This window comes from Diplotaxodon limnothrissa, linkage group LG13, assembly GCF_057381915.1.
Source record: "Diplotaxodon limnothrissa isolate DT_005_m linkage group LG13, D_limnothrissa_male_GT1.1, whole genome shotgun sequence".
Taxonomy (NCBI): Eukaryota; Metazoa; Chordata; class Actinopteri; order Cichliformes; family Cichlidae; genus Diplotaxodon; species Diplotaxodon limnothrissa.
Genome location: NC_140608.1, coordinates 13929024 through 13942834, shown reverse-complemented (window position 1 = coordinate 13942834; position 13811 = coordinate 13929024). Strand labels below are relative to the sequence as shown.

General features: G+C 40.2%; 2 protein-coding genes across 2 annotated transcripts; one reads left to right on the top strand and one right to left on the bottom strand.

Moving 5' to 3' along the window:
• The first annotated feature begins 3417 nt into the window (after positions 1-3417).
• Positions 3418-7082, top strand: morn4 (MORN repeat containing 4). The gene is made up of 5 exons (XM_085369412.1): positions 3418-3590; positions 4547-4620; positions 6525-6639; positions 6729-6838; positions 6934-7082. Exons 1-5 carry the CDS (start codon positions 3418-3420, stop codon positions 7080-7082), a joined length of 621 nt encoding a protein of 206 aa, XP_085225538.1.
• Positions 7083-10648: 3566 nt separating this feature from the next.
• ankrd2 (ankyrin repeat domain 2 (stretch responsive muscle)) lies at positions 10649-13178 on the bottom strand. Its single transcript, XM_085369854.1, has 8 exons — positions 13113-13178; positions 12502-12648; positions 12299-12406; positions 12115-12213; positions 11850-11948; positions 11635-11733; positions 11442-11540; positions 10649-10774 (listed from the first exon to the last, which is right to left on the bottom strand). The coding sequence occupies exons 1-8, from the start codon at positions 13176-13178 to the stop codon at positions 10649-10651; spliced, it is 843 nt and encodes a 280-aa protein (XP_085225980.1).
• Between the last annotated feature and the right edge of the window lie 633 nt (positions 13179-13811).

Here is a 13811-nt window from a genome sequence, read left to right as displayed (position 1 = left end):
GAAAGTTGAGAACCATCATTGTGATAGCCCTTATATCTGACTAACTTTCATGATTTTGTCAAGCCACCTAATGCAAAGAAAGCCAAAGTGTGTATAACTGCCTTTACAGTACATGTAAGTACATCCCTGAGGTCTTACAGTTAGGTAAATACAAGTTTAACTTGAACAAAAACACATGGCATTTTAAACTATAGCATTATTTATGTAAACCAAAATGAAATTTGGCTTACATAAATAAGGTATTACATAAATAGGTATTCTGTTTTCTGTGTTCTTGTAGTCGTTCCGGATCTAGCAGCAGATTACAATCAGGTATCAAAACATTTATGCATTTTTTTGCAACCCCTTATTGAATACAATTTGCTTTGGAATTACAGCTGAGCTTTGTTGGTAATGTTAGTAGGATGCAGCTGTACATACAGTGGGATGCAAACGTTTGGGCAACCTTCTTAATAGTTTTCCTGTATAACTCGTTGGTTGTTACAATAAAAAAATGTCAGTTAAATATATCATATAGGAGGCACACACAGCGATATTTGAGATGTGAAATGAAGTTTATTGGATTTACAGAAAATGTGCAATAATTGTTTAAACAAAATCAGGCAGGTGCATAAATTTGGGCACTGTTGTCATTTTGTTGATTCCAAAACCTTTAGAACTAATTATTGGAACTCAAATTGGCTTGGTAAGCTCAGTGACCCCTGACCTACATACACAGGTGAATCCAATAATGAGAAAGAGTATCTAGGGGGGTCAATTGTAAGTTTCCCTCCTCTTTTAATTTTCTCTGAAGAATAGCAACATGGGGGTCTCAAAACAACTCTCAAATGACCTGAAGACAAAGATTGTTCACGATCATGGTTCAGGGGAAGGATACAGAAAGCTGTCTCAGAGAATTAAGCTGTCTGTTTCCACAGTTAGGAACACATTGAGAAAATGGAAGACCACAGGCTCAGTTCGAGTTAAGGCTCGAAGTGGCAGACCAAGAAAAATCTCAGATAGACGGAAGCGATGAATGGTGGGGAACAGTCAGAGTCAACCAACACCAAAGACCTACAACATCATCTTGCAGCAGATGGAGTCACTGTGCATCTTTCAACCATTCGGCGCACTTTACACAAGGAGATGCTGTATGTGAGAGTGATGCAGAGGAAGCCTTTTCTCCGCCCTCAGCATAAACAGAGTAGCTTGAGGTACGCTAAAGCACATTTGGACAAGCCAGCTTCATTCTGGAATAAGGTGCTGTGGACTTATCAAACTAAAAATTGAGTTATTTGGGCATAACAAGGGGCGTTATGCATGGACGAAAAAGAACACAGCATTCCAAGAAAAACACCTGCTACCTACAGTAAAATATGGTGGTGGTTCCATCATGCTGTGGGGCTGTGTGGTCAGTGCAGGGACTGGGAATCTTGTCAAAGTTGAGGGACACATGGATTCCATTCAGTATCAGCAGATTCTGGAGACCAATGTCCATGAATCAGTGACAAAGCTGAAGCTGCGCCGGGGCTGGATCTTTCAACAAGACAACGACTCGAAACACTGCTCAAAATCCACTAAGGCATTCATGCAGAGGAACAAGTACAACGTTCTGGAATGGCCATCTCAGTCCCCAGACCTGAATATTATTTAAAATCTATGGTGTGAGTTAAATGGAATGGTCCAAAATACCTTCAACCACAATCCAGACTGTCATTGGAACCTACAGAAAGCATTTAGAGGCTGTAACTTCTGCAAAAGGTGAACTACTAAATATTGATTTCATTTCTTTTTTTGTGGTGCCCAAATTTATGCACCTGCCTGATTTTGAAAAAACTTAATTTCACTTCCCAAATATCACTGTCTGTGTCTCCTATATGATATATTTAACTGACTTTTTTTAATTTATTGTAACAACCAACGATTTATACAGGAAAATGATGACTATTAACAAGGTTGCCCAAACTTTTGCATCCCACTGTATAAAACACGTTTCCCTAGAGGATCTATATGACACTGAATGCTATAAATTTTATAAAAGATGTGAAAAAGTGACACTTCCACATGATTTTTAAACAAAACTTAAGCCACTCCTGAACCAGGTTATATGTTTTGCATAAGTTGCCATGATAATTTAGCCCAGTAAAAAGAGAGAACCACTTTCATGACACTGAAAATTCTGACTTTAAGCTCAACATAGCTCACTAACCCACTGCTTCACAGCAGATGTTTACTATGTCCTGATAAAACCCTTAGAATTGAACAAATGTGTGTTTACTTTTTACCACGACTATATATCAGCTCTCTTATCATAATGGGTTGCCACAGAGGGTAGCTCTGCATTTTTGATGTTTCAGATTTCAATTTGACCAGTGTTTGCATTGGTCACTCTGTCGGGGACACCCATTCAACTGCTTGTTAACACAGATGTCTAATGAGCTAATCACATGGAAGCAACTCAATGCGTTTAAGTATGTAGACATGGTCAAGATGACCTCCTGTAGTTCAAACTGATCAGTGGTGAAGAAAAGTGATTTACTACCCTTAATACCAGTTAAACATTATTTAAACACCACAGCCCACCTCTGTATTGCTCATGACCATATCCACTTCTTTATTGTATTAGTCTTTTGACTGTTGCTTCCAGCAGGATAGTGCACCATGTCACAAAGCTCAAATAATTGCAAACTGGTTCCTTGACAATGAGTCACTGCACTGAGCACAAATGGCTTCTACAGGCACCAGCTCTCAATCCAGTAGAGCGCCCCTGGGATGGCAGATTCACTGCCATAGACTGCCAGATTCATCATAGATGAGCAACCAACAATTCTGCAGTAACTGTGTGAGGTTATCATGTCAATATAGACCCAGGTCTCCAGCACCTTGTTAAATTACGTGCCATGAAGAATTGTTGTGAAGTCAGTTGCGAAGGCAAAAGGGAGTGCAGCCCAGTAGTATTAAATAAAGTGACTAGGTTATTATTAAGAAAACCTCTGCAATATACATCAGTAGGCTACCATGAGCTAGGACAGGGAGTTTGGCCATCTAACTAAAATAAAATCCCGACATCTTAATCAGATTTTTAAAAATAGTAAGAATTTAGTAGTATTAGTAGTAATAGCATGTTTGGTCCTATATAAAACACAGCATTGGCCAACAATAATGACAAAAATAATTAAACAGCTTCAGAAAAATGCCCAGCATCATTCTATGATAAACATGTCTGCCACTGTCTGTAACCTGCAGCACACTATGCCAACGGCGTTGTAATGCTACGTTCACGTGATGCCGGAATTATTAAACCTTAGCGGAAGGGTGGCCACCAACAAAAAGTCGACAACTATAAAACATTTGATAGCAACCAAATAGGGTTTAAAAAATAAAACATGGGAATTTCCCACCTTATAATTCAACGTGCAAACAAATGAATCCAAAAGAATGACGATTTTAGCATTTTTTCCAAAGCGTGTCTGGGACAACTGCTTCGATCAAGCTTACGAGGAGGACCTGAATGCGACAAACGTCTCTCAGCCGGTGTTTTCATATTTTTACGCCCCTCCGCTCTTGCACGGTGGTTTCCATGCTTCAGAGACGACAAACGTAGTCTGCAGGTAAATTATAGCGTTAACGGGTGTGCAGCCTTTCCCCCCTTGTAGATGAGATATAGGTTACATCAGATCTACCTAGGCTTTGTCATTAAAAGCGACAGCCTTTTCAGCAACATGTTATGTAAGTGAAAACTGCACTGCTCAGAACATATTGGCAACCTAAGTTGGATGTTTCCAACAACGTTTCAGTGTTGGTGTGATCAATTATTTATTCGTTTGACATCACGGATGAAATTACACCTCACTCTCATTGTACATTGTACACATTATCATTTATTTCTTTTAAAGGAAGAGCGTCATTAACCATTAAATAGCAATCATCTTTGGTGTATGTCTGCATCCATGCTACAGTAACGCTTCCAGGGTCTGAACCTTTCTAAAAGGCGTTCCTCACAACTGGGCATACCCCAGCGTCACCGCTACCAGCATGCACTGTATTATAATCAGAGTTGTGCTTTTGCAGCTATGGGATCAGATGTGACTTGCCTTTGCCTTTTTATAAAGCCTTTTTGATTATTAGCCTTCATTTTGGGGTGCATCAAATAGCTCCCCTCCCCCGTGTGCTATTTAATTATAGGAAGCGTATGAAGTTAAAATAATCCCCTACTATTTAAAGAAATTGGAAATCTTTCTAAGGCTTTAAGGTCTAGAGGTTGTAATAGAAGCTAGATAATGCATTTATTTGTCTTTCTTTACTAAATATGACTGATTAAAGAAAAAGATCATCATAGTAAGGTAATCCTTTAAAGACTATTAGAAGCATTCTGCTTTCATCACGTCTGCTTTATGACTGAGGTCTCCAACCCTACAGTATATATGTGTACCAAAGAGGAAATTACTTTCCTGTTCCATAGACAGAGGGACTAATAATCCCAAAAGGAATTTCTACTCATAAGTACATGTGTGTGCATTTTTAACTCAGTCAAAGAGTGACTCAGAGTGTGTTTGTGTGCTGACAGGAAAACCATGACTCTGACCAGAGGATCTTTCACCTATGCTAGTGGGGAAGAGTACCACGGCGAGTGGAAAGAAGGCAAGACAATCCCACTTTTCAGTTTTAAAGAAAGCTTAAAGGATGTCCAGACATGATTATGTTAATACAAGGGAGACAGGCTGTCACTTGTAGCTATGGTAGTGTGTTTAGAATATGTCTCCAAGGTGTTGTTGCTTTAGCTATCAGCTTTTAAGTTTTTCTGCTGCTTTTTCACTAATCTTTAGTCCAGCTCTGGTAACTGACCATTTTCAGAGGAATGGTCTTTTTTCTTTTTCTTTTTATTAATCCACTGAACAGGTGAAAAAAAAACATTTTAAATTGGATCATTAGGCACTTTATTACTAGCAGCCTGTTACAAAAACGCAATTTCTTCCCATTTCTTTAGTTGAATCTACAAAAAATACCAAAGATATACTTTTTTAATCCACCATGCAGTGCCATCTAGAAAGCATCTGATTGGCAAGGGCTTCATTTTATAGCATGACAATGATCACAAGCACACTGGAAGTGCAGTAAAAGCATACCTGGATAGAAGAACACACAATGAAGCACTGTTACTTATGGATTTGCCCCCCCAGAGCTTGTACCTCAACATTATTAAAGCAATGTGGGATAATTTTGACAGAGAACAGAACAAAAGGTAGCCGACCCGGCGACCCCCAAAGAAGAACTTTGAAAGGCCTGGAGAGATATTTTGCTCTCTTAGGAAAGAAAGCTTGTCTAAGAGAGTTCAGGTTGTGTTGGGCACAGCAAATACTAACTTTCAAGCTTTTTAGACCTGTATATTTCCTTGCATGTTTCCAGATATTTCAATAACTTTTAAATAATTTCAGTAAATTATAAAGCATCAGCTAAAGCAGCATCCATTAGATAAGGTAATAAGTAAGCTGCCTCACTGAGCTTGATGTTCACCCATCTGTGCTGGATGTTTAACTTCAGAGTACACATAACAGAGAGCTTTGTAAGTGAGTTGTATTTACATAAATAATGTTATTACAGGGAAATAGCAGGAAAGTACCAAAGGCAGGGTTATCATAAAGCTGTGGGGAAAACATCTTTGTCCAAATTTTCACCTGTCTAAAATATCACAGGATGCTTGCTCTGTTTTAAATCTCTCTAACACACATACAGTGATGCTACATTTAGTGACATGCAAGCTCAAGCTATTTAGTCAAATCCCAATTAGCAAGCACTGGTAACCCAAGACAAGCAGCGACTGAGTTGCTAGCTCTGGCTTTGTCTGGATTAGACTTTGGACCTGTTTTGGAAATCTTAGTGTCCTCTGTCAGCTGCTTCTGAGAAACTAAGCCAATATGCTAGGAATAAGACAATCCCAGAGTAATTTTCTCTTGTCATTTGGTTTGTTAAGATTTTCAGCTGCTTTTACATAAAAACAACACAACTTAACCTATTGTATTCAACAAATTTTGCTCTACCTGCATTTTCAGTGTGGCTTTCGTGGATTAAACCAGTTGCAGGTGTGTGCCCTCTGATGTGATTATAAGCTTCAGTAGTGGATCACAGGCTTCTAGGAGGGGAGTGCAAGTACATTCCTTGACTGTTTTCACAATCTGGATCCCAAAGTAGAAATCCCTGCTAAAAATCTGCTGGATTAGACTGCTGTAATTCTGAGTGCACAGGAGGCAGATGGGACAGTAGTAAACCTTTCTCTGAGCAAGGGTGGAGGGGTATTTAAATCCAGGCACGTACTAACTCATGTGACATGAGAAGCACCTCTACGGTAAAAGTGAATTTAAATCCCTCGGCCACACTGTAAGTTCAAACGGTAGGCTCGGTTTTCCATCAGTATGTTGCAATTTGTTATGTAGGAATAAACCACAACAGACCTGGTGGTTGATTTTAATTAGATTCCTCACAAGTGAATGGTATCTTCTGTTTGAAGTTACTGCCATTGCTCACTTTGATGTTGTGGAACTTTCCAGGTCGGAGACATGGTGATGGCCAGCTCAAGTTTCAGGATGGAACCTGTTACAGCGGTCAGTTTGAGAATGGACTCTTCCATGGTTCTGGTGTACTGCTTTTTACAGATGGATCCAGGTGTGTGAACAAAAAGAGTGGAAACAACAAGAGAACAAATTTTGTACTTGATTAAAAAATAAACTCATGCTTTACTTTCACCATTTCAGATACGAAGGCGAATTTGCACACGGAAAATTTCATGGCACGGGTGTCTTCAGTCGATATGACGGCATGAAGTTTGAAGGGGAATTCAAAGATGGGCGTGTTGAAGGCTATGGTAAGAGTTTTACAGCACTGGAACAGCCTGTCCATCAGGATGTCAGTATTCTCTCTCTGTGATAGCGTCTTAGCGTCCTCTGTCTGTCCCTCCAGGGCTACTGACTTTCCCAGATGGAACTCATGGTGTTCCACGAAATGAAGGCTTGTTTCAAAACCACAAGCTGCTGAAGAGAGAAAAGTGTCCAGGAGTGGTGCAGCGTGCGCAGGCTTCAGCCTCCAATGCTCACAGCCTGGCGCTTTGACAACCCTGAAGGACACAATCGCACTCAAGGTTCCAACACCATCCGAAAGGGCGTCAGGGATTGTACTTGAATATGTTTCCCCAGCTCTTCTCTCAATGTCTTCATCTCTTCTTTTACCATGACTTTTTTTCTTGTTATGCATGATCCTTGCTCTGCTTCAACAGAGGCTTGGAATCCACATGCAAATTGACCAAATAATGACTTTCTGGAAGACTGACATGAAATATGAAGACCATAAAGCACACCTTTAACTTCAAGTTATGAATACAGTGAATGCTGCTGTTCCGGTGTTCTGAACATCGTCTTTTTGTCTTTCCTACAGAATACTTAGCCTTCTTTTATCAAACCATCAAAATTGAGACATCTGGTTCTTTAAAAAGTTTGTAAATTAATTCTATAGGTGGAATTAATTCACCTTAAAAAGGTGCAAGCTATTACAAGAAAGTGAAACCTTTTGAATTTTTAACTAGTGGTGCCACTAGCAGTGCTTTTATAAGTGGGTCCGCTTTTGTTCTTCACATTCACATGCACAAGGACGTGCTTGCATGTGCAAGAGCATGGCAGCAACATGATTCACATTCATGACAGCATGCCCACGAAGCCAGTCACAAAGACCGAGGGCTAAAACAAAGATCTAAACAATGCACCATTTCAAATAGTTTTTAATTGGCTTTGTAAAGGTGTTATGAGCAAGGAAAAGCATTCAACAAGTTTGACGGGTGGAAAAAGACACACACAGCGCGCTGACGAAACCAGGTGAATGTAAATGATTCTGAGAACACTCCAATGGCCAAACCCTCAACTGAAAATCCTGCTGCTAACTTTACAAAAAAAGGGATCCATTTTTCCACTTTCCCCCTTTTGAAAATCAGTATTCACGTTTGCCTTAAAGACATTTTTGTGCAAGAGTGTAGTTCAAGGTTGTCTGATTTAAAAAAACAAAAACAAAAGACGCACAACGCCCTCTCTTTCCCTTCTTGACGCCTTTGCTCCGAGACATATCGCTAAGCTGGTGCTGAGGATTTAGCTCCCATCAACGCGTCACATTTACAGTGGAAATCACAACTAAATGCACTCAATTATGGACCTAAATCTTAAACAAGGCAGCAAATTGAATGATTTATAAATCAGATATCTATTTCACTTTGTAACGTGTGTAGTCCTTTTGTGATATGTATAGATAGTCATCGTCTGTGACTGTGTTTGGTTCGACCTCTGGAATGAATTGTTGGTCAGGTGGAAAATTGTACTACTGCATTATTTAACACAGTGTAGTTAAAGAACGTGTTAAGAATTTATTATTAACCTTTATAGCTGATCACAGCCGACCTGTGACTTCTGATTATTTCCGTGTACTTGAACAGTTAATAGGCCTTAAAAAGCATTTGTTGAGATGGTTTGTCTAGGGTTGCCTACACAGCGCTTCAACCAAAGACAGACAGAAGATACAGCTACTGAACTCCAGAACAGTCAAGTGTCATGTTTTCCTGAACAATAAAGAGCAATCATTAAGAACAAATTGCAGATTAAACAGGGAATTGAAATCAGATTCTGCTTTAAATATGTCTGATGTTTCGAGCATGGTTTAACACATTTACAGGCATTCACTGCTGTTATCGAATATAAAGAAAATCAATTCACAATCTTGCATTGTTGCTTTGAACGCCCCTTTGGAATGGCAGCACGGTGGAAAGTACAATCACAAAGACAGCAGTACAGTGAATGCATTAGTACCACTTTATAAAACACACTTTAAGGGTTGAACTGTGTGAAAACAGTGTAATATGCTGCAGATCTCGTAGAGGGTTTTCTTTTTCTTTTCCATTAGACACAACACTTCCTCAAGCCTTCTTTGCTTCCACACTTCTGCCTGAGTGAAACTGGATACACTCGAATCACACATCCTTTTCCAAATGGAAACAAATGGTGCTTTAAAAGTGTGCCTGCCCAGATTTTCACTTGCCTGGAAAACATCGTTTCGGTTCTTAGGTTTTTGTTCAGTAACGATTTAATGTTGCTTTGAGTGCTCTCAGAGAAAACTGTTGCACAATATCCTGTAACGTTCCTGGAATAAGTCTCACAGAGGTGGCAACCAGTGGATGTGTTTAATAAAGATCTTTTTGCTGAAAGCGAAACGTGTTTTTCATTGAGTGTCACAGTATTTGAATTGAACAAAGAAACAGGAAACGCTTTAGTTTTTATTTCATAGCTTCTCAGGGATTCTAACGTAGAGGGTAAATTATGGGAGAGATGTTTGCATTTCACTCACAAACAGGTTCCACTGGATTTCGGTTCCACCATAGCAACAACACAGAGGGAAAACCTCCAGCTTCCCCATCCCCCTCTTTCTCGCTGTACATCATTCCAGCCCTAACTCGCAACAAAGCAGCGTGCAACTCACAAAGAGCTGAGAACATTAAACCTCAAAAAGTAAAACAATCACTTTTCTAAAACTTTCATTTGATATACACAGATTAGCAAAAGCCGTGCTAAGATTGGGTCGACAAAATAAAACTATAACACTTGCACACGGTGTGAATAACCTTCTATTGTTTGTGGTATGTTTTCCCCAGTGTCCCTGACAGTTACACAGCATTGCTTTTAACAGGAAACGTGTCTGTGTGTGATAGTTTATCTGATGCACTGCCTACAAGAAGCACAGTGATACATGAAAAAACAACATTTTACACCAGCACTGTGAGAAATACAGCAGTACCACAATATTTGTTTAGGAAGCTGTGCTGGCTATTTTTAGAATATGCTACTGTACTTAAAAGACTACAGTATAAGCAGAGCAGCAAATTGTTTCCCCAGCGTGTATGACAAATGTCCCTCAGGAACATTTGAGCCTCTGATGATAGAAGGAAAATATGTTGCTGAGCTCCTGCTGAATCTCTGACTTTAGCGGGAGGCATACCCATCATCTCTGCTGCTGTCAGCTGGCGTCTCAAACACAGGGCTAATGCGTTCTCTGGCCTGGCCCACTGGCTCAATAAAAGAAGGACCTCTAATGTATATTCAAAAACAACTTTTACACAGTCCCCATCTCTGTCAGCTTTATTTAACTTTCAAAAGCATCCCAAATCAGATGTGAAATATTCAGAGTGTTCGTAACAATATTAAGCACTTTTAAACCTCGTTTCAAAATCCCGAGGCTGCCTTTGTTTTTTTCACTTGTGAGTTGTTTTCTTACTGTTTTAAATAAGCAGATACTTTTTAATATTAATGTTAATTCCCAACTGATATTTTCAGACTGATTTAGAGGTTTTACAGTAACGTCCTGGAAACGCAGATGCAAATATCATTTACACAGCACTACATAGAAGTACAGAATATATTTATATAGAGAGAACCTGAGGCAGATGCTCATAGAAAGTGATATAGAAAGAATATACAAAATAAGTCAAGGGTGGATCGTCAACCAGGTGGATTTTAGCTCACTGAGAGCCTCAACAATCCCAGGATATCTGCTGGCTTTAAGTTCAATGCGGCAGAACTGTAACCACTCAGTTGCAATGTAAACTGAGGTGATCCTTGCACAGATGCACAGCTTTGTGCTGCACTGTTCACTCCTCCCCTGAGTTGTTAGAAGGCGACAGTACTCCCACCTTCCTTAGTTTCTCAAGCCTCTGCAGGGTCTCCACGATGTCAAACTGCCATTGTTTTACCTGCTGCACTGCTGTCAGTCCTTCCTGTAATCACACTGTCACTTTGTTACCACTGAGGTATGTAGCATGCAGAGTGTTGAGATGTGAGCAAAAACCATGTTAGCGTTTAATATGCAGGCAGTAAATATGCTTTAAAATAGTGGCAATAAAGTGTAATAACAAATATAATGCTTAGATTTAAAAATCCTAGTGGTTTGTGTGTGTAAGGCGGTGGAGGCCTGGTCCCTTTAGTTTGCAAATTAGCAAAAGTTAAAGAGATGAATAGGTGTGACACTGGCATGAAACTGAACGTGACACTTGTGATTATGTCATATGCACCACAGTGTTAATATCTTAGCATGAAGACAGGAAACTGCAAGTACTGTTCAAAGAAAACAGAAGCACATCTAAAGATCACACCTTACATCTTGCTCATTTAAAAAAACAACTCAACCAAAAAACAATGCACCAGTCTGACAGTTTATGAGGTGCTGCTGAACTACATTTCTTGACTTGGATCAAAACTGCCTTTTGTATGAATCAAAAATCAAACTGTCATCATTGTCTCACTTTATTATGAGATAACCAAACTAGCATTGTATTTGCACATATGGAAATCAAAACCGTCCTGTGAACCAGGTTCTTTACATTTTCACACCCATGCTAACCTGCACACTAATGAGAATTAAAGATGGAAAAAAAAACAACTCACATGATTTTTTATTTTTGTGTCAGCTCCTGCAACTATGAGCAGCTTCACTATCTTGTATCTGTTGAGACGCACTGCATCGTGCAGGGCTGTGTCACCTTCCTAAAACCAGGTTTTAAAAAAAGCATTTTTGTTAATGACTTAAATAAACTGTAGAGGTCATGAAGCACAGAAGTGGAGCGGAGTTGCCACCTACCCTGTCCCTGGAGTTGATTAAGGCCCCACAAGACAGCAGGTATTCCACAATGGAGGTGTGGCCTGTTCTCGTGGCAACATGCAGAGGTGTGCTATGCAACTGCAGTACAGACAATGATATAATCTGAGATTGTGGGAATGTGTGCAAACTCGTGTTCAATTAGAGGCTGACTGTGGTCTGGTGCAAATGCAGAGCCCACTAAAATTCACATTTACCTTATCTCTAACATTAAGATCAGCCCCGTGGCTCTTCAGGACTTCGACAACCGTCAGGTTTCCCCCTCTGCAGGCCCAGTGTATGGCCCTAGAGCCCAGCTGAAACACAGTAGGAGCCACCCCCCCACCATCCCACCCCCCCAATCCCATCCCATTAGTAGTGCAGGCATCAGGTCACTAGAACCAGGAGCTTTAGTTTGAGAAGATAATCTCACTCAATCCCATCATCATCTTTACAAACCTACAGCGTGCACACACGTCTTACTTGATCTTTTAAGTTGATATCAGCTCCTTTTCCTAAAAGCATTTGGACAACTGGAGCATGTCCTTCCAGGCAGGCGCGGTGGAGTGCTGTCCTCTTCAGCTGGCAAATGTAAATATATTATTAGCTGAGATTTTAGCATGCTATATTTTATTCATGTTTTACTGTGATGCAGGGAGAGCCCTACCTCATCGTGGGCATTTGGGTTCCCACCATCTTCCAGATACCTGTCTATGATATCCAGTTTGCACTCACTGGCTGCGTTCATGAATTCTGCAGTATCCACAGGTTCTATCTGTCCACACAGACACACACAGAGGAGCAGGAGAGGCAGAGGTTCACTTTATACATCTTTGACATGAAGACACAGCTTCTGAAAATCATTCTCACCACTTGCATTTCCACAGACAGCCTGGGCATGAATGTTTTTTTGGTCTTCTTTTTTCTTTTGCCCAGCTCTGAGTTATCCTGTTCTGCACTCAGGTCCAAACTCTTGCCGCACAGGTCCAACGAGATTCTCCCCGTTCTCTCATCTACCTGCAAAATGACGGGAACAATAACAAACACAGTTTGAAAACCTAGATCAGCGAGGGAATGTTGGCTTTGGAAGCAGCGGTGCCAAGCAAGCTATGGGGTGTTGAGAGCCGGGAATGACAGTGTTAATGTCAAAACAAATTCACAGCATAGTGCAAACCAGGCTTGGCCATAGCAATAGAAACATTTCAGATAAAATGCCTCTCATGTGCTGTTCATAGTCACATTTTTGTATTAGTTATCAGATTTAATGTCAAACAAGCACGACACCTGCAACACTTACTCATATGTTTTTAATTTTTCTCATTAAGAACTTTTTGGAATTTTGATATTGTGATAACAACAGAAAAATATACTATATAGTCTGTGCTGGCAGAGAGAGAAAGGGGGTGTCAAACAATTATCATTTTAGGAGTCAACAGGAGAATGACTGCAAAAGCCACAGCAGGAATAAAGCTTTTACCTACCTGGGTTTTCTCTTCTTGTCCTGTCTCATGGTCCATCACACCGGCCCACTGTGCAAAGTTTTCCATCCCTGGGGTAAAATATGCAAAAATGCAATAATAATATAGTAATATCGAACAACTAAATGTTCAATAATCTAAAATATAATAGAATAAAACTGTCAGATCATACAGCTTATAGAGAAGTGCTGTTGGGCACAGTGGCTTGATGGCTTCAGTGACTTCAGTGACTTCATGGTGGGACATTGTGTTACTCCGACAAACAGGTGTGTGTGTACTTTGCCGTGTACTTGCCAGACCTACATTCTCGCTCACTCTCTTCCTCTGTCATGCCCACACACACACAAACACACAACCCCCCAACACACACACACACACACACACACACACACACACACACACACACACACACACACACACACACACACACACACACACAAAGAAAAAGACCCTTTAGGCATGTCCTACACAGAGGGTATATTCACTGCATAAGCTCCTGGGTTTACTCCCTCCTGTAGCTGCCACAGTATGCCCTTCTCTTTTACTTCAATATTCCTTTCATAAACATGCTGGTTTGAGGGATTATGCTATTTATAAAGGTTTGATCACTGTCAAGTGATATCTCGATTGGTCACTCAGTCTGTTATTTTGTTTGGTTAATTTTGATAAACTGCATCCAGAATTGCAGGTAGGACCAGTGTG

Coding starts and splice junctions, on each gene's coding strand:
- morn4 (XM_085369412.1), top strand. CDS start 3,418: ATGACGATTTTAGCATTTTTTCCAAAGCGTGTCTGGGACAACTGCTTC. Junction 4,621..6,524: donor CCACGGCGAGTGGAAAGAAG/GCAAGACAATCC, acceptor GGAACTTTCCAG/GTCGGAGACATGGTGATGGC. Junction 6,640..6,728: donor CTTTTTACAGATGGATCCAG/GTGTGTGAACAA, acceptor TCACCATTTCAG/ATACGAAGGCGAATTTGCAC.
- ankrd2 (XM_085369854.1), bottom strand. CDS start 13,178: ATGGAAAACTTTGCACAGTGGGCCGGTGTGATGGACCATGAGACAGGA. Junction 11,949..12,114: donor ATATCAACTTAAAAGATCAA/GTAAGACGTGTG, acceptor ACTGTGTTTCAG/CTGGGCTCTAGGGCCATACA. Junction 11,734..11,849: donor ATCTTAATGTTAGAGATAAG/GTAAATGTGAAT, acceptor TCTGTACTGCAG/TTGCATAGCACACCTCTGCA.